Raw genomic sequence first — 22,038 nt, forward strand, 5'->3', positions numbered from 1 at the left:
TATCATATCGATGTTATAATTGTGTCTATATGTCATACATATGGCTTTTAAAATCTTGTTTTTTGCTCTCTATGTACTGGCCCGCCTAACCTGTACACAAACGGGAGCCAATTCGGTTACTCCCATTCTGTTATCCGTATGTTTACATAAAATTATACCCTATACTTGTTATGGCACCGCTAATCGCTAATTAAGGTTCTAATAACTTGTTAAAAAATACTATACATGCGATCATTCTTTACTCTCAGGCGTCTTTAGACATGGTTTCGTTTAAAAATGGGAAAGGAATGTTTTGCTCAATATTCACAAGAATATACCCATAAATGTTGATAATATTATTTCTAAATTTGGAAAAATAAAACAAACAAGATTAAACTTTGTTATTTAATTTTAAAAATTAACGATTTCATATATTCATAACGTTTTAATTTGAAATTATAATTTACTTTTATTATTTTGTAATTGTGTATTATCTTTTTGTACTTTCGAAAAATCGACCCCCCAATTTGAGTTCTAGATCCACGCCTGAGCATGGGGCTGTCGCACAAATAATCTCCGTGGTATCATACTGCACAATTTTATAAATACAAAAAACTAAAAATATTTGCCCCTCCTGGGCCAACCTACTGGCCTTTTTCCCCTCAAAAAAACCTAGACATACTCGACATCTTCGTAACTAAATTATTCAATCATACACTGCCACACTTCAAATCTTCTTTACTTAAATTCTGACCACTCAGCAGTTCTATTTACTCTTAATGCTTCTACTACGGTGCACTAAGCTCTCCTTTATCTTTTCAACCGATTCACCGATCTTGGCAAATTCCAAGAAACTATAAATTAAAATATTAAACTTAATATCAAACTAAAAATGCCTGATGATATTGATTCCGCAGTGAATAATCTAACGAAAATTATACAAAATGCTGCCAGGTCTGCTACAACCACAAATATATCCCCGTCTAAATACAATCTCATCCCAGAAAAGATAAGTGTTATGATAGTTGAAAAACGCAGAGCTCGAGCTTCATACCAACGTACTCGCTTACCCTCTTATAAACAAAATTATAATCGTCTATCAAATTCACTGAAAAAACATATCGTTAAACATAAGAACACAGTTCTCACTCGTACTTTAACCAATCTTACTCCAAAAGATGGTAGTCTTTGGAAAGATACTAAGAAAGTCCTACATTATAAAGCTTCTAATTTACCATAAAAAAAATCCGAAGGAAGTCGTACCATCTTTGATTCAGAAAAATCTGAGTTATTCAAACTATATCTCTCCGAGATTTTTCAACCACATTCAGATATTGTAGATTTAGAAAACATAAATATTGTGAATACGGCTTTTAATGCTCCTCTTCAACTCTCGCCTTTAGTTAAATCTTTCTCACCTAATGATATTAAATATCTCATGTATAAATACCCACGCAATAAATCTCCTGGTTTTGAACTCATTACGATTAAAGTTGCTAGATATCTACCAAAAAGAGCCATTGTTCATCTAGCCCATATATACAACTCAATACTCAGAATATCATACTTTCCTCTTCTTTAGAAATTTTTAAATATAATTATGATTCAAAAGCCAAATAAACTCCCTAGTGCTACATCTTCCTGTAGACTAATAAGTCTCCTACCCTTCTTTACAAAAATCCTATAAAACTTTTGCTCAAACATATCACTCCAATGATCGCTGAAAAACAAATCCTTCTCAGTTATTAATTTGGTTTTCCTACCTATCATACATCAAGTCCACCGGGTGGATGATGCAATATCCTACTCTCTCGAAAAAAAATTATTATGAACGTGTGTTTTCTTAGATATTTCTCAGGCGTTTAACCGTGTTTGGCATCAAGGTCTCTTATTTAAATTAAAATCCTTCCTACCTGCATCCTACTTCCTACTTTTCAAATTTTATCTCACTGATCGCTCTAAAATTTGCTATGGAACTGTTACGTCCAAAATAGCAAGTATAAATGCTGGAGTTCCTCAAGGTGGTATATTATCTTCATTGCTATATAATATCCTTGTCTCTGATCAACCCATGTCACCAAACACCTCAGTCGTGGACTATGCGGATGATAAAGTGATTATATCGATTAATGATGACCCATCCTCGGCTTCCTAATATTTGCAAACCCATCTGGGCCTTGTGGAAAGATGGTATACCAAATAGAAAATTCAAAGTAAATCAAAATAAATCAATACACACTACTTTTACTCTAAGGCAAGCACCTTGGCCAAATATACTTTTTTATGGCATTCCTATCTCTTCATCACCCTCAGTAAAATACCTTGGTCTAACACTTGATTAACGCTTGACCTGGGTTCAACATCTACGTGAAAAAAGACTTTCCCTTAATAACCGACTACGTAAGCTTAAGCTTTTAATTGGTAACAAAGCCACCCCTATAAATATCAAACTCCTTATGTACAAAACCTTACCTAACCTAACCCATATGGATATACGGATTGCAATTATGAGGAACTGCTAAAAAATCTAATCTGAATACGATACAAGTTTTCCAAAATATGACCTTAAGGAAATTAGTTAACGCTCCTCCATACGTGTTCAAACCACACTTTTCATATAGATTGTAACTTCAAAACTATTCATGATGAAGCTAAACTTTTTTATAAAAAATTTTACGACTATCTTCCCACTCAAATTCTTTCATCAAGAACTTATTAACTCTCACAATCCCAGGTAGCCCCCCAAGGCGACTCAAACGCAATTGGTGCAGGGATTTATTACTAAAAAAAAATAAAAAAACTAGACATAATTAAATCAGACAAGATTTAACCAAATTTGAAAGTTCATCAGTGAGTGGCTTCTTTTCCCAAGTAATGTAATTTCATGTTATTTTTCGTATTGAGAATTCCAAATGAAAAATTTGATTCGTGTTTTTAAAATTAAATTAATTATTGATAATAATATTGAGATATTTAAAATTGTTAAAATTATAAAAATAAAAAAATACTTATTATATTATTAATAGACATTTAGGTATGAATTAAAACGGTAATCAATCAAATTTTTTACTAAGAAATTGAATACTTTTGAAATGTTACATTACAATTTGGTTTTTCTGACTTTTAATAATTAATTTAAAATGCGCTTTAATTAAAACTTTCAAGTTTTTTTTTTTTTTACTTAAATAGGTATATCTAAAAATCTAAATAGTATAAAAAGTAAAAATATAATTATTAATTTGTAAACTATATTGTTATAAAATGTATTATTCTGTTATTTTAATATATACTTTAATGTTTTATCAACGATTACAATAATATGTAAATCAAGTAGTATATTTAAGATGAATATAATGACTTTCGAGCTTTTTTTTTTTTACATACTGTTTAACTGACGAAAGAAAAATTTTAAATACAAATTGAAATAAATCCAATCATTCCATGCACGTTAAATGAAATTTCAACTTTAAATATAACGTTTTATAAGATATAACATTATACTCTTATTATAGATATATTCTCGTATATTATTACGCATGGGTGGAATTATGCATGGAAGTATGCATTTAAATAGGTGTTTTTACTCCCGAGTGATTCGGAAATCCTTTAATACATACCGATATCATAGTTAAAAAAAAAAAATAATGTTTTAGGATATTTGAATATTTGAATATGAATATTTCTTTAATTCATTTTAACGAGTTCTTACGCACACTTTTTTATTTGTCTTTTATGAGACTCACTCGTACTATGAGTTTCTTTCTGACGACTTTTTCCCCTGTACTCAAATGGATGCGTAAATAAGTATTATGTATTAACGTTATGCCGTGGTGATAACGCGCATTAGTTTGTACTTTTAAATTTAAAAAGTAAAATATTATATTTTATTGATACATGTACATGACCACCATGAAAATGGATGTTAAATCTTTTATTCATTTGAGATTTTTACAAAAATTACAGTTTTCTTTTGATATTTTTTACACAAATATGTATAAATCGAATAATCATCCCAACAAAATGCGAATTGATACACTTATAACACAGGTGGTCCTGCGAGGTTATAATGTACTATTTATCTAAAGTGGTGACCAAGGGCAGATAGGCATAATCCGACCGGCCCGGGAAAAAAAGAATACAGCAGCCTCCACATGATTATATCCAAGTTCCAACTAAACATTTACTTCAACTTTGAGAGAACCGATCCAACAAGCACCACCTTTTTTTTTCGACGTTCTTAAATAATATTTAAAATTATAATATATATTATACTATCTAATTTCATACATGTTTTGCTCTCTTCTAACAATTCTACGATTTTTATCTCTTTTGTTTTCTGCATCTCCTTTTCTTTTCAATTCGTTTTGAAGGATACCTGATTATACAACATTTTAATAATATTATATTATTTACATGGTTCACGTATAATTACTGCGGAAACACATGCTATATCAGTAATCAACTTTGCCGTGGGGTTTTATTAGTGATTATATATGATAATTTAAATCTGAACAATCAGTTATCATTATAGCACGGAATTATATGCATTAAAAACCAATCAAATATGCGCTAAAAGATCTTTAACATGCACAAGTGTAAATGCACTAATATGTTAAAATATGCATTAAAGAAAAAAAAAATTTGCACTCGAAATTTTGAATAAAATTTAATTTTTAATTTTTGATCATTAAATTAAAATAATACATAAAATAAAATTATATTTAAAATTATGTAACCCTATTGTGAATACTTTTTTTTCTTCTTCATTTTAAAAAAAAATTACTATGATATTTATAGATTTAAGCTAGATTTAAATATATATTATAAGTATTATATTTATTTACTTTTATTTGTAAATATGTACATGTAAATAGTATTAATAGTTATATTTTTCATCGGCCCATTTTCGTCAATATAAGCAGCGGCCCACCGGGAAAATCCCGGTGTTCCGGCAGCCCTATCCGCCTCCTTGTGGTGACTGGTAAGTTAATTATTTTCAATGTACTCATTACCGTTTCATTACCACATTAAAATACCATCATGGGACACTCTGATTAACAGAGGCGCAATTTCAATGAAAAATCTTGGGGTGCTGAAGCCCTTCTATTTTTTGCATATTCCATAATGGTTATAGACACCCACAACCCGTACAATTCAACAGTTAATAGAATATTTGGTAAATATTTGAATATTTCTAAATTTAAATTGCTCGTTTTGATTTTATATTTTTATTGCGCATATAACGAATTACCCGTCTGTAAACACAAATGTTTCTTTCACAACATTTTTAGATTCTAAGTGAAGCGAAGAATATTTAATAATTTTTATATTTTTTATTATTTATAATAATAATTTTTTTAACATTTTTTCGCATAGGAATACTGGTCCAAAAGTTTTTTTTATGAAATTTTAGATTTTAAATTGACATGCGGTGGTAATTTAGATAGGTCATTTTTTTAAATCTTAATAGTTTTTCTATGCGCGAGGAAAAAACTATACTGAAACGGTAAAAATACGTTGAAAATAAGACTTTCACTTTTCAAATTTTAGTTTAGTCATAATTCCAAAATTAATGTGCTTAGATATTTGAAACTTACCTCGTAGCAGAGATATTTTCAAATAGCGATTTTGATTTAAATATAGAATTTTAAAAATACCTAATTTTCTGAAAGTCTTTATGTAATAAAATTTATATTTATGGATATTAATTGAAAATTTAATATCAGCTAACTCATGTACGAGTGCTTATTTACCAATACTGAACATTTTTTAAAAAATCATTAGATTGAAATGTATTTGAAAATCGTTTAAGTAAATGTTTATACCTAAAATTTTTACAGATTTTACTGTTTTTACATCAATTTTCTACATTAAATGTTTATTTAAAAAATTTGGTCCATCCAATCATAATGAAACTTTGCAGATAAATATTTGGTTAAAAAAAAAATTACTAAAATTGTAAGAAATAAAATGTTAAAAAGGTTGATAAAAAAAAAAAAAGAGAGAACCTACCAATAATTCGACTAAAAATGGTAAAGTATACTCATAAATGGTTAATTTTTATACTGAACCTTTACTCAGAGTTATTCAATATGATTGTTTAAGTTTAGGGATTTCAAAATCTGGTAACCCTACCTATTATTATTATCCAGTTCGGGGACCGAAAAGAGGAAGGACGAATTTCCAACACCATTATTTAAATAATAAAATTATATATTTGTACAATAAAAACTCTGTTTTTTATACATAATGAGTAATAAATATTTAAATGTTAATTAACATGAATATATTTGGGGGTGCTAATTTCAAAAACGGGGGTGCTAAGCACACCCAAGCCCCCCCAAATTGCGCCTATGCTGATTACCATAGGGATACACATTTGTGAAATGCTAAAAAGTTATTAAACCATCATCATATCACGCTATAGTTGAGTATATTTTTGACGGTTAATCAATCAAATCAATAAATCGACTAAAAGTAATTTTTTGAATGTTAATCTTTGGTCAAAATTTATAAAAAATTGAACATAGCATCGAATATATTCCCAATGAAATAATTTTTTTTTTTTCCAATGATTTTACTTTGTACATTTTCTCGTTTACTTTACATGAATTACGATGGACATCCATTAATTAGGGTCAAATTGGAAAAATACAATTAGAGGGGCGTAAAAACTCGGAAAAAACGAGCATAACCGGAAAAAAAAGGTGTGCTACAATTGTGGAAAAGCGGTTGGAATGCTTAATACCCCTGCCTAGCTTCCACTAATGATAACTTCAGGACAAACAAAAAATATTTTGAATTAGTCGTGCACGCATGCCGGATCTAAATCTCATGAGGTTGGAGTGTAAATACCAATTAGTGATCCTTTAAAAAAAAATTATTTTGTAAATTTTTTTCATATTTACGCACCACATTCAATTATACGTTTAGACATTCGGTTTTTAAATTAAATTTTAAAAGTTGTGGAATGGAAAACAATAAATAAATATAAGAAAAAGAGCACGAAAAATAAAAAAAAAACGAAAAATTTCAATTTTAGATTTTAGTTTTAAAGGTCCCTTAAGTTTGAGGTCCCGATACTTGCACCCCTGCCCCCTTAGCACCCCTCGCTAATGCCAGCACAATAAGTATTTTATTAATCGGTAAATTAGTAGATTTATATAACTATTAAAAAACATAAAACGATTCCGCAAATTTCGTTTATAAATATACTATTCCGCAGGATTTAAAATGTAGTTTTGCTATAACATCCGTTTAAAAATGCATGTTAACAAATACAGTCGATCTGTATAACTGTCTATACGCACATATAGACGTTTTGATTCATATGTATCCATTGTTTGATTTCTGAAGTGTTGTTAGTAAGTGTGTTATTTCCTCCATAAACTATTCATGTGCTGTAAAAATATATAACCTTATGACATACTATTTTCGATATTTTCGATGTATATAACTCTATTGTTATTATAAATAAAAACTAATTTTAAAAATAATATTTTATATCAATATATTTTAGATAATAATATATAATAATAATCATAGTATTTTTATTTCTTAACATGTATATGTCTATTAAAAACTCATTTTGAATAATTTCTACCATTAAAATAAATTATCTTTGTATAAAACGACTAATGTTTCTCAAATTATTCCTTTCTTTATATTTTATACTCGGTCGTGATTTTATTGACTTTTTATATTAACCGGTCATACTCTACAAATATAAAAATACTACCCAGGCTAAGCTTTTATTAATTAATTTATAAATTATTTGTTTGTTTATTTGTTTATTATTTTATTATTTATGACGTTAATCACATTTATCGGACGGGTTCAATAGGTAAGATAATCAATGTTTCTTTCATGATACATTATAGTTGTCTAGTAAAATTTGATTACGATGAAGTGCAGCGAACACATGATATACCTTATCATTATTGTTGCGACAAAATAATTTCACAGGTTATACTTGTATATACATTGAGTCAATGACATATTTTTTAATCATTGATTTTTGCTATCAAAAAATTATTGGTTTACAAATTCAAATAATTAGTTCAAAGTGAGGTAAAGAATTAGTAGTAGAAAATAGAATTAAGAGTAGATTCATTGGATGTAGGAAAAAATACTGGTTTTTAAAGTAAAGATTTTCAAAAGGTAAAAATTTGTGCATCTGATCAGTTTTTATGTTTTTTTTTCTATGGTTAAAATATATTGTTTCAATAAATAAATGAATATTCGTATATTTCAATATCATTTGCAATAAAATACAAATATCGAGTAACATAATGAGATTTTTACTTTTTTTAAATAATTATTACTACCATATATCAAGTAGGTACTAGTACCTGAACGAATCAAATTGAATGTGCGCATGTACATCATCGTCAAGTATTTATAAACGAATGTGATGACAACGTTGCATTTGAAATATTGTGAAATCGTAATGTAAATGTTATTAATATTATTTTGCACCTGTATGCAAGGCTAGGCAAGTTAACTAATTATTTTAACTCGTTAAGTTAAGTTAATACAGAAAGATGTAAGTTAAGTTTAAAGTTAAAATTTAGTTTTCTTATTTATTTAACTCGTTAAAAGTTAAAAGTTAATTTGAAAAAAAAGTAACTTGACTTAGTTAAAAATAAGTTAATTTTCTTTTTTTATGTACAATATATTATCATACATTTTTATCAAAGCTTAACAAATAACACAATATAATGGAAGTCTAACAATTTTCAATAAACATATGTAATTTTATTAATTACAGTAGGTACTTAGTAAGTACTAAATATAATTTTAAATTTATGAAATTTATATTAGGACAAATTAATAAATTAACTCGTTAAGTTAGAAGTTGCTTAAAAAAAAAGAAACTCGTTAAGCTGGAAGTTACTTTTGAAAATAAAAGTTACTCGTTAAATAACTTAGTTAAAAGTAACTTAACTTTTTAACTTAACTTTAACTTTTTAACTCGTTAATGCCCAGCCTTGCTTGTATGTAGATAGATTATTTGTACTTCATATCGAATGATCCTTTTGACGATTGTGACAAATGAAAAAAAATACTTAAACGAAAACTTTAATGGTTGACGCCATTATTGAATTATGTTAATATTATTAATTATATTAATATGTTAATATATGTAATAATTAGGGCTCGAAAGTTGTTGGAATTGCATAATATTCTGTATTATCTCAATTTAAAGAGGACTAACATAGAAATCCAAACTATACAATGGCGACAATGACGAGTTAATTTTTTTGCTTACTTAACATTTTTTGTGCATATTTTGTCTTTTTTAGTTTCTACAATTTCTGAGCTCTAGAAATAATGTTAATTGTATGCCTTTGATTGGCGTATTGTACTTGTATTCATTCCAAATGACCAACAAACGCTTATTATCCGCATCCGCTGTGGTGTCCGAGTGGTTAAGGAGTTGGACTTGAAATCCAATGGGCTCTGCCCGCACAGGTTCGAACCCTGTCCGCAGCGATTGGTTCTATTTAACTTTTTGCGTTTTTTTTCTCCGTCATTTTTTCCTTTTTTGTCACACTACCTCCACGAAAGTATTATTATTAAAATAAACATTAATTTAATAATTTATTTTTTAGGATAAACGCCCATGAGGGCTCAAAATAAACACTCTTAACATTAACACAAATATTGACATATTATTAACTACAAATTATTTAAAAATAAAATATATTAAAAAAAAAATTAAAAAAATAAATAAAATAAATTTAAATACATTTTATGAAATATGATAATGATCCTAAACATTTAACAATTAAATAACGTGATGAAACATAAATAATATACATTAATAGCTGAGAAACAATGAATTGATGGGTATAAACTCTCATATTAAACAAATCAAAATTTAATATTGTATTACATTTTCTGGCTTTATGATCAAGGAAAATGTAGTAGACATTTGATGTACAATGAAATGGAATTTCAAACGTATTCGTTATTTCATTATCATTTCACTTGTAAGTTGTATTTCACCTTAACGAATTCGCTTCCGCTAGCGGTTCCTGTTAGGAATATAGTTAAAATAGTTTATATAGTTAATATAGTTAATATAGTTAATATAGTTACGTAAATATAAATTTACATGTTCACGTATGCCATATGATCATGTGATCATGTGAAATAAAATAAATGACGTATTGTCATCATCACGTATCAATATATGAAATTAAAAAAAAAACTTAATCATGTGAACCCGTGAACTAGTATATTCAAGTGAACAGTGATTTAGCAAATAGTATAAACAAACACACATACACTAATGATCAAAACTCACACATTGATGCCATCATTTTTACCGAATGTTACAAGTTATATACAATCGTCAACAGTTATCAAATACTGACTAAAAATGTAAGCATGCTGATATTTTTAAACTAAAATCAAGAATGGTTGCACTAAATATATTTTTGAGTTAAGATGGGTATCACATGGATGTAAGCCCATTATACAATTATAAACTATAAATAAAATAATTATCAGTTATTAATTAGATGACTTTTTTGTTCATTATTTTATTAATCTATTTATTATTACATTATCTATTTGCATAAATTTATTTCATGTAATTCTATATGTAACAATTCATCTTAAATTATACTCGTATATAAAATAATAATTATTATTATTTACTGAGTGTACTTTAACAGTTATACTTAGTGTTAATGATTATTAGACTAGTCTAGCATATGTATATCTATGTTTTAGTTTTGTATGGCGAATTTTTAATTTATAACTGTTTATGTGTTAGTCTCAGTATAATTATTATTGTTTAACTATGAAGGGCGCCCAACTTCAAAAGAATTTAATGTTAATTAAATAAATACTAATAACAATCATGGATTTATTTTTCTTTGTTTAAATTATTACTCGTATTTTAAATGCACTTACATTTTTTATTTTCTTCATTGCGTAATTTTTTCCGAAGTCAGAGTTTTTTTTTGTTAAATATACTTATATCTAATTTGGTTTTTCTTTCTTTTTTTTTTTTTTAAAAAAATTTAATTCATTCACTTAATGCTCATAGTACAAACAATTCTAACGATTATCGACATAAGTAACTCAATCGAATAACATATGGGTATATATATATTACATATATGTAATGTAAAAAAAAAAGTAGAAGAAAATTACACGAGTATTCGCGAGTATTTTTATTTTTGTTTTTTTTTTTTATCATAAATATACATATATGACAAATAACAGGTAGTCGGTACTCACGGATTCACGTGAAGAAAATTATAAATACACATGCAATTTTAAGCAACTAAACTTTTATTTCATGTGAACACGTAAAAACGTGTACACATAAAATATGGAGCTTTAGTTTCTGTGCTGCAAAGACGATTGGGAGTAACCGAATTGGTTCCCGTTTGAAAAAGGTATTTTATTAGATACCTATAGCCAAATCAGTTCCCACTGTTGTTTTTTACAGATAAAACAATTTTAATTTTTGTCACAATTTACCTACACTATTAAAAATTAAAATCTAGTAGGCCAGTGTATAGAGAGCAAAAAAAAATTTAATTTCAAAAGTAATCCTAAACAATTTAACCAATTATTTTCTATTTTTATTAAGGTAAAATATAACTATGTTTCTGTCATACTCAGCCTACTCTCGAACAAGACTATTGACACTTACATTCTTGCATTAAATAAAGTCGCAAATATCAAAGAGTTGGCATGATTTTTGTACGGAATTGGTTCCCAAGCTCCAACCTCACGTGCCGAATTGGTTCTCATCTGAAAAAGGTGTCTTATGAGGTATAGCTGAATTAATTTCCATTTAATTACGCACATTTTCTTTCTCAATTTTACAGGCTCAGGACTGTCAAAAATTTAATGTAGGCTTGGTTAACAATATGCGTTAATGTGTATTAAAAAAGAATGATAAAATATATAAAATTTTAAATCATTGATTTGGAAGTCAACTAGTCATCACTTAGGTATACGAAATACAAATAATAAAATATAATGAATACATTTTGAAACCACTGATTTGCAAATTTAAAGCTAACTTTCTTTAAATTTTCAATTCTCGTAATCTTTTCATTAATGTACTCAGTCATACAATTTTCCAAGTATTTGTTATTTTTTTCCTGTTTGCTAATAATTTGCTAGTTTCTAGTAATCTATAGTCTATTATATTTCTATACTCTATCATATCGATGTTATAATTGTGTCTATATGTCATACATATGGCTTTTAAAATCTTGTTTTTTGCTCTCTATGTACTGGCCCACTGGATTTTAATTTTTAATAATCTAGGTAAATTGTGTGTCCCTCAGGGGGCCATTAACTAGTGGTACGGGTATAGCGAACCCGGGGCCCCGAGCTCTAAATTGAACTGACTTTAATTAGTTGGTTCAGTTTAGCAATGGCGTTGGGAAAGTATGGCAATACTTTGGTGTATTGAAATAGCCCTACCTTGTCCTTAATTGGTTGAGGCAGTAGACCCTTCAAGATGGAGATTAAGCAATGGGCCAACGACCCATTCTTGTAAAAAATGTAATGTTTATAAACTAAAAACAAATAAGCCTCGGACACAGACTATTATGGAAAACGAACGGAAACGGCGATAGAAACATGGAATATTAGATCGTTATTTAAACCTGGTGCACTGAAATCAATATCAGACGCTATTAAAAAATACAAGAATGTACTAATAACTGCATTGCAGGAGATCAGGTGGCCAGGAAAAGGAAGCGTCAAAACAGAAGGAATGACATTATTTTATAGTGATGATAAATACGGTAGACACATAAATGGGGTGGGTTTTCTAGTTAATGAACTTTTACTACCTCATGTAAAACATTTTAAACCAGTAAGCGACCGAATATGCTACATGCGCATAGCTGATAAATCTAGTGACCTAATATTAATATGTGTGTATGCCCCCACTGAAACAGGACCCAATGATGAAAAGGAGGTGTTCTACGAAGAACTAGAAAGGACGTATGATAAATTGCCAAACCACTGCTGAAAAATATTATTAGGAGATTTCAATGCCCAAGTGGTAAGTGAGACAATGTACAAACCTACGATTGGAGGAGAAAGTGCTCATGATATTAGTAATGGAAACGGAATGAAACTTATTGAGTATGCTATCGCTAAGGACCTGATAACAACTAGCACTTTTTTTCCCAGAAAGTTTATACATAAGCACACTTGGACAGCTCCAAATCACGTTTACAAAAGCCAGATAGACCATGTTTTGATAAACAAAAATCATAGATCTAGTATTAGCAATATTAGATCACACAGAGGATCTGATGGGGATTGTGACCACTATTTAGTTCTAATCTGTTATAAAAAGCCAATAACTCGCAAACAGAAGTTGAATAATAAGAATACTTGTAGGTACAATATTGATAAATTATGTGATAATGCGGCCATAGAACAATATCAAAAAGGTATTGATAAGCAATACTGGATGAAAACGTTGATGACGCATGAAAGCGAATTAAAAACTCTTTATTAAATGTGGCGGACGAAACTATACAATGTCAGCGCAAAGATAAAATAAAACCTTGGTTCAATCAAATGTGTGAAGTAATAATTAAACAACGAAATCAGACGAGGATGAAAATGTTACAATTCCCTACGCAAGCTAATATTGAGGAATACGAGTTAAAAAAGAAGGAGGCCACAAAAATTATAATACAGCAAAAAAGAACAGCTGAAAAAGAAAAAATAGAAGAAATGGAAAAATATAGACACAACCCAAAAGAATTTTTCAGACGATGAAAAAGTTTGAAGAATGGCTACAGACCTGCGATTTGCTCTTTAACAAATGAGAAGGGAGATCTGATCATGAATAGCAAAGACATTGCAGAAGAATTCAAAAACTATTTCAACAGGCTGTTAAATAATAATGAATCTGAACTAGTCCAAGGAGATATTCAAGAAGAAGAGGAAATTATCATACACAGCGCTGAAGAGTCCACTGAATTACAGCCTAGTAGTATAGAAATAGATTTAATTATCAATTTAATAAAAAACAACAAAGCAGCCGGAGAAGATGAGATATTTGGAGAATTTTTAAAAAGTGGCGGTCAACAACTCAGAGGAAACATATATAGATTAGTCCTGTTGATATGGCAAAAAGAACAAATTTCAAAAGAGTGGGAAACGGCAATCATTTGTCCGATATTTAAAAAAAAATGACCCAAAACAAGTAGTTAATTATAGAGGAATATCATTACTGGATGTAGGATACAAAGTTCTGTCGTCTCTCTTGCTAGGAAGATTACAAAAGTATGCAGAAGAAACTATTGGCAACTACCAGTGTGGTTTTAGGAAGGGAAAATCAACCACAGATCATATTTTTGCTATAAGACAGATCCTAGAAAAACATCATGAGTTTAACAAAGATATTCATTTAGTATTCGTGGACTTTAAACAAGCTTACGATAATATAAACCTTAGCAAATTGTGGACTGCTTTAAAGAAATTTGGAAACCTTGATTTGGAAGAAATCATAAGGAGTGTATCTATATGACAAAGAATAGAAGTGAATGAGGGGTATACATGCCTAGCTTATGCAGATGACCTGGTTCTCCTTGGAGACACTAGACAAGATGTAATTTAGACACTAGTTGATCTAATAAAGGCTAGTAGGCAGATAGGTCTGTCAGTTAACCAAGAAAAAACCAAATACATGTTTCTGTCAAGGAAGACGAAAAGCGAAGAGAACATGAAAGACTTGGAAGTGGATGGTCTCACCTTTCAACAGGTTAGCTCTTCTAAATATCTAGGCGTTAATGTAAATAATACAAATTGCATGCACGAGGAAATCAAGCTACACCTACAGTCTGCTAACAAAGCATACTTTGCTATGTTGCCATTGTTTAAATCTAGGTTACTATCTAGAAAAAACAAAGAGAAACTGTACACAATATATCTAAGACCAATTGCTACTTATGGTTGTAATACATAGGCCACAACTGGAGGGAACTACAAAAAGCTCCTCGTCTTCGAGAGAAAAATGTTGAGAAAAATTTATGGACCTATTTTCGATGACAAGGAGCAAAAATGGCTAAGGAGGTCAAATGAGGATCTGAAGAATCTATATTTAAAAGAGGACATAGTGCAGTTCGTAAAGAGTTCAAGACTTGCTTGGACTGGGCATGCGTGAAGAGCTAATGGGTCCCTCATAAAGATGGTTATGGTGAATCAAATAGATCTGAAAAGACCAAGGGGACGCCCAAGGCAAAGATGGCTAGATACAGTTAGAAGAGATATAGAGGAGTTAAAGCCGGATTGAAATGGAAACTTAGATCTAGGCAATGCAAGAGATGTTTGGGGAAAACTAATGTTAGAAGCAAAGAGCCTAAATGGCTCGTAAAAGCTAAAAAAAAAAAAAAAAAAAAAGGTGAATTGTGTTAAAAATTAAAATTGTCACTATTTTCCCTGTACACAAACGGGAACCAATTTGGTTACTCCAAGTCCTAAGCCTATTCATTGAGATGAAAAATGTGCGTAATTAAACGGAAATAAATTCGGCTATAACTAATAAAATACTTTTTTCAGACGGGAACCAATTCGGCACGTAAGATTGAAGCTCGGGAACCAATTCGGTACTTTATAGTTTTAATCTAAATAAACTGTTATAATAATTCCTATAAATGTGTGATAAATTACGGTTCACCTACTTCGAAACATTCGACCGTCCTAAGAATATCTATTTTGAAAATATCAAAAAATTGTAAAGTTCAATGTTGCTTAGAAATATTAAAGCCATTTAAATTCAGTTTAAAAAATAGTAGTTTCTTTTGAAGTCATTTTTATTTTACTGGGTATACAGGGACAAAAATGATTAAAATTGAAGTTATCAAAAAATATTTCTAGTAATTATATAATTATTATATAGTATTTATATGTTTTGTACACAAAAAAACATCCAGTAGGATTCAAGGTCATGCGTTTGAAATGTTTGCTATTATCTTTAAAATCGAATAAATTGATATAAAGTTGATTAGTTAACATGCTACAGGACTCATTTGGTTGCACGTCGTAGTTTAATGGACGACTCGTAATTAAACATTATTTTGTTCATTTGCCGGCAAAGGCAACAACAATATGAGATAATTAAATCAAATTTCAAATGCGATAAAAATGTATAATATTTTTTAGTTTCTGTTGTTCTTTCAATTAATATTTAAACTCCCATCCCGTAACCGTTTATAGGTCATAATGCATTTTAGAAAATTACCAACAATCTATTGTAATACAATTACGGCTAGTTCATTAGTTATTGTTTTTTCAGTATATTGTACAGTATATTGCAGCGGCAGGATCAGCAGTACTTCATTGTTCCGGACAAACACACGGATATAAATATTCAAAACTTTAATAGAAATATGCATAATAAACGTATCTGCAAGTTTTTTTTTTGTTTTACATTTTATATTTTATATTTATTAAGTGGTTTATTAAATTTTCATTTCATTAAAATGTTTTATTAAATTATAGGTTGTTCAAAATAATATTGTTGTTATGCAGTACAGACAATATAATATTATAATAATATTACACACATTTAAATATAAATCTGAATTCGTAAGTACCTACTTATTATGCATATTTCTCGGTCGGCTTTTGGAAATACTATTAGATGCCATTAATACTAATGCAAATGCAGGTATATAACTACACACCTTTACCAATTATTCATTTAGATTATCTTATTGAATATATATATATATATATATATATATATATATATATATTGTAATAACGGCCAATGTTAAAACATATTCTTCGGTTATCACCCCCCCCCCCCCCGGAAAAAATCCATAACGAATACAATACTAATATGATCCTTTACCCAGTTGTTGTATTCTCGAAATCCGAGACGTCCATTTTCTCATCAAACATTTACACTATGGGTCGTAGTACTACTACCAAGAATTATTATTATGTCCGTACCCTTGAAACGCGTTGATCATCCGTACATTGTCCGACATTGCTTCGATATTATAGCGTAAATCTACTGTATTATTTTCGTTCGATTATGAATTTCTTCTTTCGTCCAAACGTACAATATTGTGCACACACATACACACACTCACACGATACATATATATATATGCATTTATTTTATTATGTATAATATATATATATATATAATACAAAAAATATAAATCCTTGTATTTATTTTTTTTTCAAAATCGACTCTCAAACTTTTATATTGTTATCACCATTTTCTTTTTCTACACAGCACATTCTTATTACTATCCCGTTTCTTTTATATTATAAAATATTTTTGTATATCTTGTTTGACTGTCGCCGTTACCGTTTCGTTCCTTAATATATGTTTCGAACTCATCGATACTGGTGAACATTTTCAAAACACTTTTCAACGTGCAGCAGATGACTCTGTAAAATCTAATAAAAGTTATTCTACACATCAGAGTTAGAAAACTCTAAGTAGAAAAAAAAAATGGGAATTTCAATAACAAAATAGGAGAAAAAAAAGTAAGGCCAATTTATAGAATTTTAAAATTTAGCTAGCCAAAGTAAAAAAAAAAAAAAATTGTCAAGTAGTATTAATTTTATATCATTTAATATTACGACAAAACCAATGAAATAAAATACAAACCTAATACCTATTATAGATTTAATAGCTACAATAGCTGTGATAACTATATCGAAATAGATTTAAATTATATTTTGACATTTAATAATATAGTTGCAGTTCAATATTAGATAAGAATAAATTATATACCTTTTACGATCAACGAAATACAATGAAATATCGATAAACGCTAAAATATTATGAAGTAATTTAAAAATGTAACACGGTCCAGATAAAAAAAATACGTGAGCCGGATGTGACCTACACGCCGTCAGTTGTTCATCCCTGCTTTATACTAATAAATAGTGATTGGTTTCACATCGTCAACATTGTGAAGATCCCTGTACCAAGTTTATTATGTTACACTTTTTTAACGAGATCTCGATTGTCTTTAATGTAGTTGTTTATAATTTTATTTTTAAATTAAAATATACCAAATCAAACAAGTGTAGAAGATGAAGTATCTCGTGGATTGTCTAGAAATAAATAATTTTAGCACTCTGAAGTTAAAAACTGAATTTTTGACTGTAGAATTATGTACATCACGCTATGGTATGTATATTACTCACCGCTTTAACCGATGAATATTAAATCTCCATAACGGTTATTATCGTTGATTGTCGGTTGTTCGCACCTCGTTGTATATTCTACGCGTATACCCCTAGCTATTACATATACAGTGTGACTATAACGACGTTATTAATTATTATATCTTGTTTTTACGGCATACCAATTGGTATTAATGCTACGCACTAAACTGCTATTATTATTGTTATTTATTGCTCGTACGCTCTTGCCTAAACGGGTGATAATCCAATATCGCACATACAATAATACTTGATGGTGAACCTTTTGCCCCATGATACTCTGAAATATTATCATAGATATAAGTTTCTTTTTTTCTTCTTTTTTTTTTTTTTTGATAAAAAATACCGTGACGGCGGGGAAAAATAACTTTGAAACTTTAATTTCTTTAAAATTATAAAATAGTCCATTCTTTGTTTCAAGTTGTTACGAACATTTCAAAGTTTTGCAGTTATTTAAAAGCAGTTTATTGGTTCCATAGATATAAAAAAATGTAAATCCATTGCCTCATGGCAGAGGACAGCTATAACTAGTAGTTAAATTGACTATTGTAATAAATTAGGTAACCTATTCTACGACAGAAACATTAATTAAGGTGATAGAGCCATTTGTACTGCTACGCTAAATATTCTTTAGCAATTATGAATGACAACTGTAATGCATTATTTAACTGTGCTAAGACGAAACAATTAATATTTACTGAGATATTTTCATCAAAATATTGTGAGCCATCCAATATTTTACCACGAATAAGTTCATAAATATCACAAACCGATAAATACACCAGTTGGAGATCATGTTTTAACTGATAAATATTTTCTGCGTTGACGAGCATTATATAAGTACATAGTTGTTAATTTAATACGATCACTATAAATATTATGTAAATATTATAGAATCACTATATCACCACTGTTATGTTTCGAAAAGGCTCTACTCTGTAGAGTCTTCAGCAAGGCTGCCCAAACCCAGGCCCGCGAGCCACGAATTCGTCAGTCAACGCATTTGAATTTGCCCGTCAACATTCTATGGTATTTTAATTATTATTATTTCTTTAAATGTTTTTGTGTATTGTATTTTATATAGGCGTATGTATTAATGTAATTGAAATTATAGCTTGATTTCAAAATAAATTAGGCAGCCTTTCTCTACAGTGTTAGCTGTATTCTTTATGTAGGTTTATAATATTTGTAATTTTTATGTTAAATGTATATCTCTATAAATATTTAATTTTTAAGAATGTATCAATGCCATCATCAATGTGTTGTATTTCAATAAATGTATATAATGTTATCTTTTCAAGAATAATTCAAATAAGTGAGTTTGCATTTTATTTGTATCCTACACATTTTTTATTTCAACAATGTTTTTCTGTTTTTTTTTTTTTTTTTTGCAATGGTTTTTCCCTTTATGTTGGCACATTTTGGTAAAAAAGCATAAGAAGATGCAAACAATATACAATAAGATTTGAAACTGAATACAAAAATTATTTTTAATAAATTCAATTGTCAATTATATAAATACTGATAATGGTATAAAATATTATAGGTATGAAAATATATGTTTGTAAAAAGTATATAAATATATGATGATTATTTACAAAAAATTTTGTAAATTTTTTGGTCAAAAATGATAACAATAAAATTAATTTCTTTTTCTTTTTAGAAAAATTATAATTTAAAATTGAAATCACAATTTTCAGCTGAACGGCAAAGAGCTTTATGGAATTCTCCTGAGAATAATCAAATATATTCGGAGTATGAATAAAAGTATATTCTTTCGTTATAACGAGATATATTTTACTATAAATTTTGTTCCTTCTAACTTAATCCCAACAGTATAATCAAATAATAAACTTTCATTTTTAGTTTCTTCTTAATTCTATTTTTTCCACGGGGAATCGACATGCGAGGTCATTGTAACTCGTCAGATCACGGTTGTTAACTAATTTGATATAAAATGAGGACGTTTTTTGTATAATCATAAATATTAACTTTCCTTTTTTCCATATGAAAAACTGGTAAATAAATAACAAAAAAAATAAATAAATAATTACAGTTGTATATTACTTAATTAATACTGGTATTTTTTTTATATATATAAATTAACAATTTAATAACTTATGTTTATTATCCTTTGTTTGACGATTATAATTCAAGTATTCAATCCGATGAAGTATAACTAAAATATATAATATTTGGTGATAATTTAGTATGAAAACAACGAGCGTGTTATGATATTATTTTATTATAAAAATGTTATAATATAACTTATGTTAGATACTGCAGGTGGCAACAGACTGTTTATGATTTTCTTCCGTAAATATATAAAACGTACTAAACATAACACGAACACATATGTAATTTTTCTATTCATATTTTCTTCGCCGAAATAAATGATTTTCTTAGAACTATATTTTACCATAAATCGGCGATGCCAACGACAGATTTCGCAATATGTCAAAAAACAATCTTTTACTTAGAGATAACTTATGTGTGTTAAAATTAATTGATTTTATTTCGGTCACGAGTGGCTACATATCAGCATTATTATTTTTTATTTTTAAACCAAGTTTTATTTTTTTTACAAGAAAAAAAATAAATAGGTTTTAAAATACTAAACTTTTACACTACATTTCTATAACTTTAAAATAAAAACGAATGATCATTAAGATAATAAAACTAAGATTTGTTCGCGTAAATTCGATTTTCAAAGTAAAAATGTATTTCACCATGTCATTGATTCATAAGTATTTTTAACGCTTATTAAACACAGTTAATACAGAAATGAATTGATAGAAAAACAACTTATCCTAAACGAATATTTGTTGTTTAAATTTTCATCTCAACAAATGTATAATCCATCAGCAAAAGTGGAAGAGAAAGAAAGAGAGCATAATATTTCAAATGTGCAATGAGTCATTGATTTGAAGTTTATAAATTGATTCTTAAATGCTCATTTAATTGGAGTTATTTTGTTACATTAAAGGTAAGAAACTTTTTACTATCGTTCTGTAAAATAATAATGTTTGATAACATTTGTAAGTACACTTGTGCAGTGTTAACTATATGTTAAATTCAATATCAAAATAAATTATAGCCACAAATACTGATATTGGTGTTATTTTCAAGCTCGAAACTGCTCTAAATTTTCATACTATATTGTTGCAAATATGCATTGTAATTTTAAATTGTACACTTATATTTATCAAAACAAAACTTACAAATATATGATGTTTCATTTGTATGAATTATATTAAATATTATTGATTCAGTTCTTATTCGATAGCAAATTACACTCCGTTGTGTATTTAACAAGATGAATTCACTGTTCGTTGTTTGACACATATTTTAAAATAGTGCACTAGTTGTGTTTACAAATATAAACTTATAAATTATGATTTAAGATTATGTTGCGATTGCACTGTCTCAAGCATAAGGAAAATTACGAAAATGACACAGCCGTAAGGCTACAACAAACTTTGGTTTATACAGACACTTGAAAAATAACCACATTATTTTTTTGATTCGGAGACATTCATTTAATTTTAGTTTTTGACAAATATTTCAGTGTAAGAAAACGTATTTCAAGAAAAATCGGCATAATAATCAACGAGCTACACGTGAATATTCCAAATCGATAATATCGTTTAATAATAATGTTTTTAGTATAACTTACAGTATAATTCTTATACCATAGGTACTTTGATGTATTATTTATTTTGATTAATGATTTCAAAACAAATAGTATGCACACGGCGATAGTTTATAGACTCTCAAAAATCAGTAAACATTTATAAATAACTTATTTTGCCATTGTGTTTACTCTTGAACTGCTATGATTTAATTTGACTGTCTACA

General features: G+C 28.4%; 2 protein-coding genes and 1 non-coding gene across 3 annotated transcripts; all 3 read left to right on the forward strand.

Annotated features, from left to right (window-relative positions):
* Positions 1-2,111: 2,111 nt before the first annotated feature.
* Positions 2,112-12,997, forward strand: LOC112687978 (craniofacial development protein 2-like). The gene is made up of 2 exons (XM_025560991.1): positions 2,112-2,192; positions 12,695-12,997. Exons 1-2 carry the CDS (start codon positions 2,112-2,114, stop codon positions 12,995-12,997), a joined length of 384 nt encoding a protein of 127 aa, XP_025416776.1.
* On the forward strand, positions 9,393-9,474 carry Trnas-uga. Its single transcript has one exon. It is a non-coding gene; the product is annotated as a tRNA-Ser (tRNA).
* Positions 12,998-13,827: 830 nt separating the features above from the next.
* On the forward strand, positions 13,828-15,151 carry LOC112687979. The gene is made up of 4 exons (XM_025560992.1): positions 13,828-14,138; positions 14,206-14,503; positions 14,627-14,749; positions 14,954-15,151. Exons 1-4 carry the CDS (start codon positions 13,828-13,830, stop codon positions 15,149-15,151), a joined length of 930 nt encoding a protein of 309 aa, XP_025416777.1.
* Positions 15,152-22,038: the final 6,887 nt, after the last annotated feature.

This window comes from Sipha flava, unplaced genomic scaffold (genome assembly GCF_003268045.1).
Source record: "Sipha flava isolate LNK unplaced genomic scaffold, YSA_version1 36_pilon_pilon, whole genome shotgun sequence".
Classification (NCBI taxonomy): domain Eukaryota; kingdom Metazoa; phylum Arthropoda; class Insecta; order Hemiptera; family Aphididae; genus Sipha; species Sipha flava.

Coding starts and splice junctions, on each gene's coding strand:
- LOC112687978 (XM_025560991.1), top strand. CDS start 2,112: ATGACCCATCCTCGGCTTCCTAATATTTGCAAACCCATCTGGGCCTTG. Junction 2,193..12,694: donor TACCAAATAGAAAATTCAAA/GTAAATCAAAAT, acceptor ACTGCATTGCAG/GAGATCAGGTGGCCAGGAAA.
- LOC112687979 (XM_025560992.1), top strand. CDS start 13,828: ATGAATAGCAAAGACATTGCAGAAGAATTCAAAAACTATTTCAACAGG. Junction 14,504..14,626: donor TGGAAGAAATCATAAGGAGT/GTATCTATATGA, acceptor GATCTAATAAAG/GCTAGTAGGCAGATAGGTCT. Junction 14,750..14,953: donor ATGGTCTCACCTTTCAACAG/GTTAGCTCTTCT, acceptor TGTAATACATAG/GCCACAACTGGAGGGAACTA.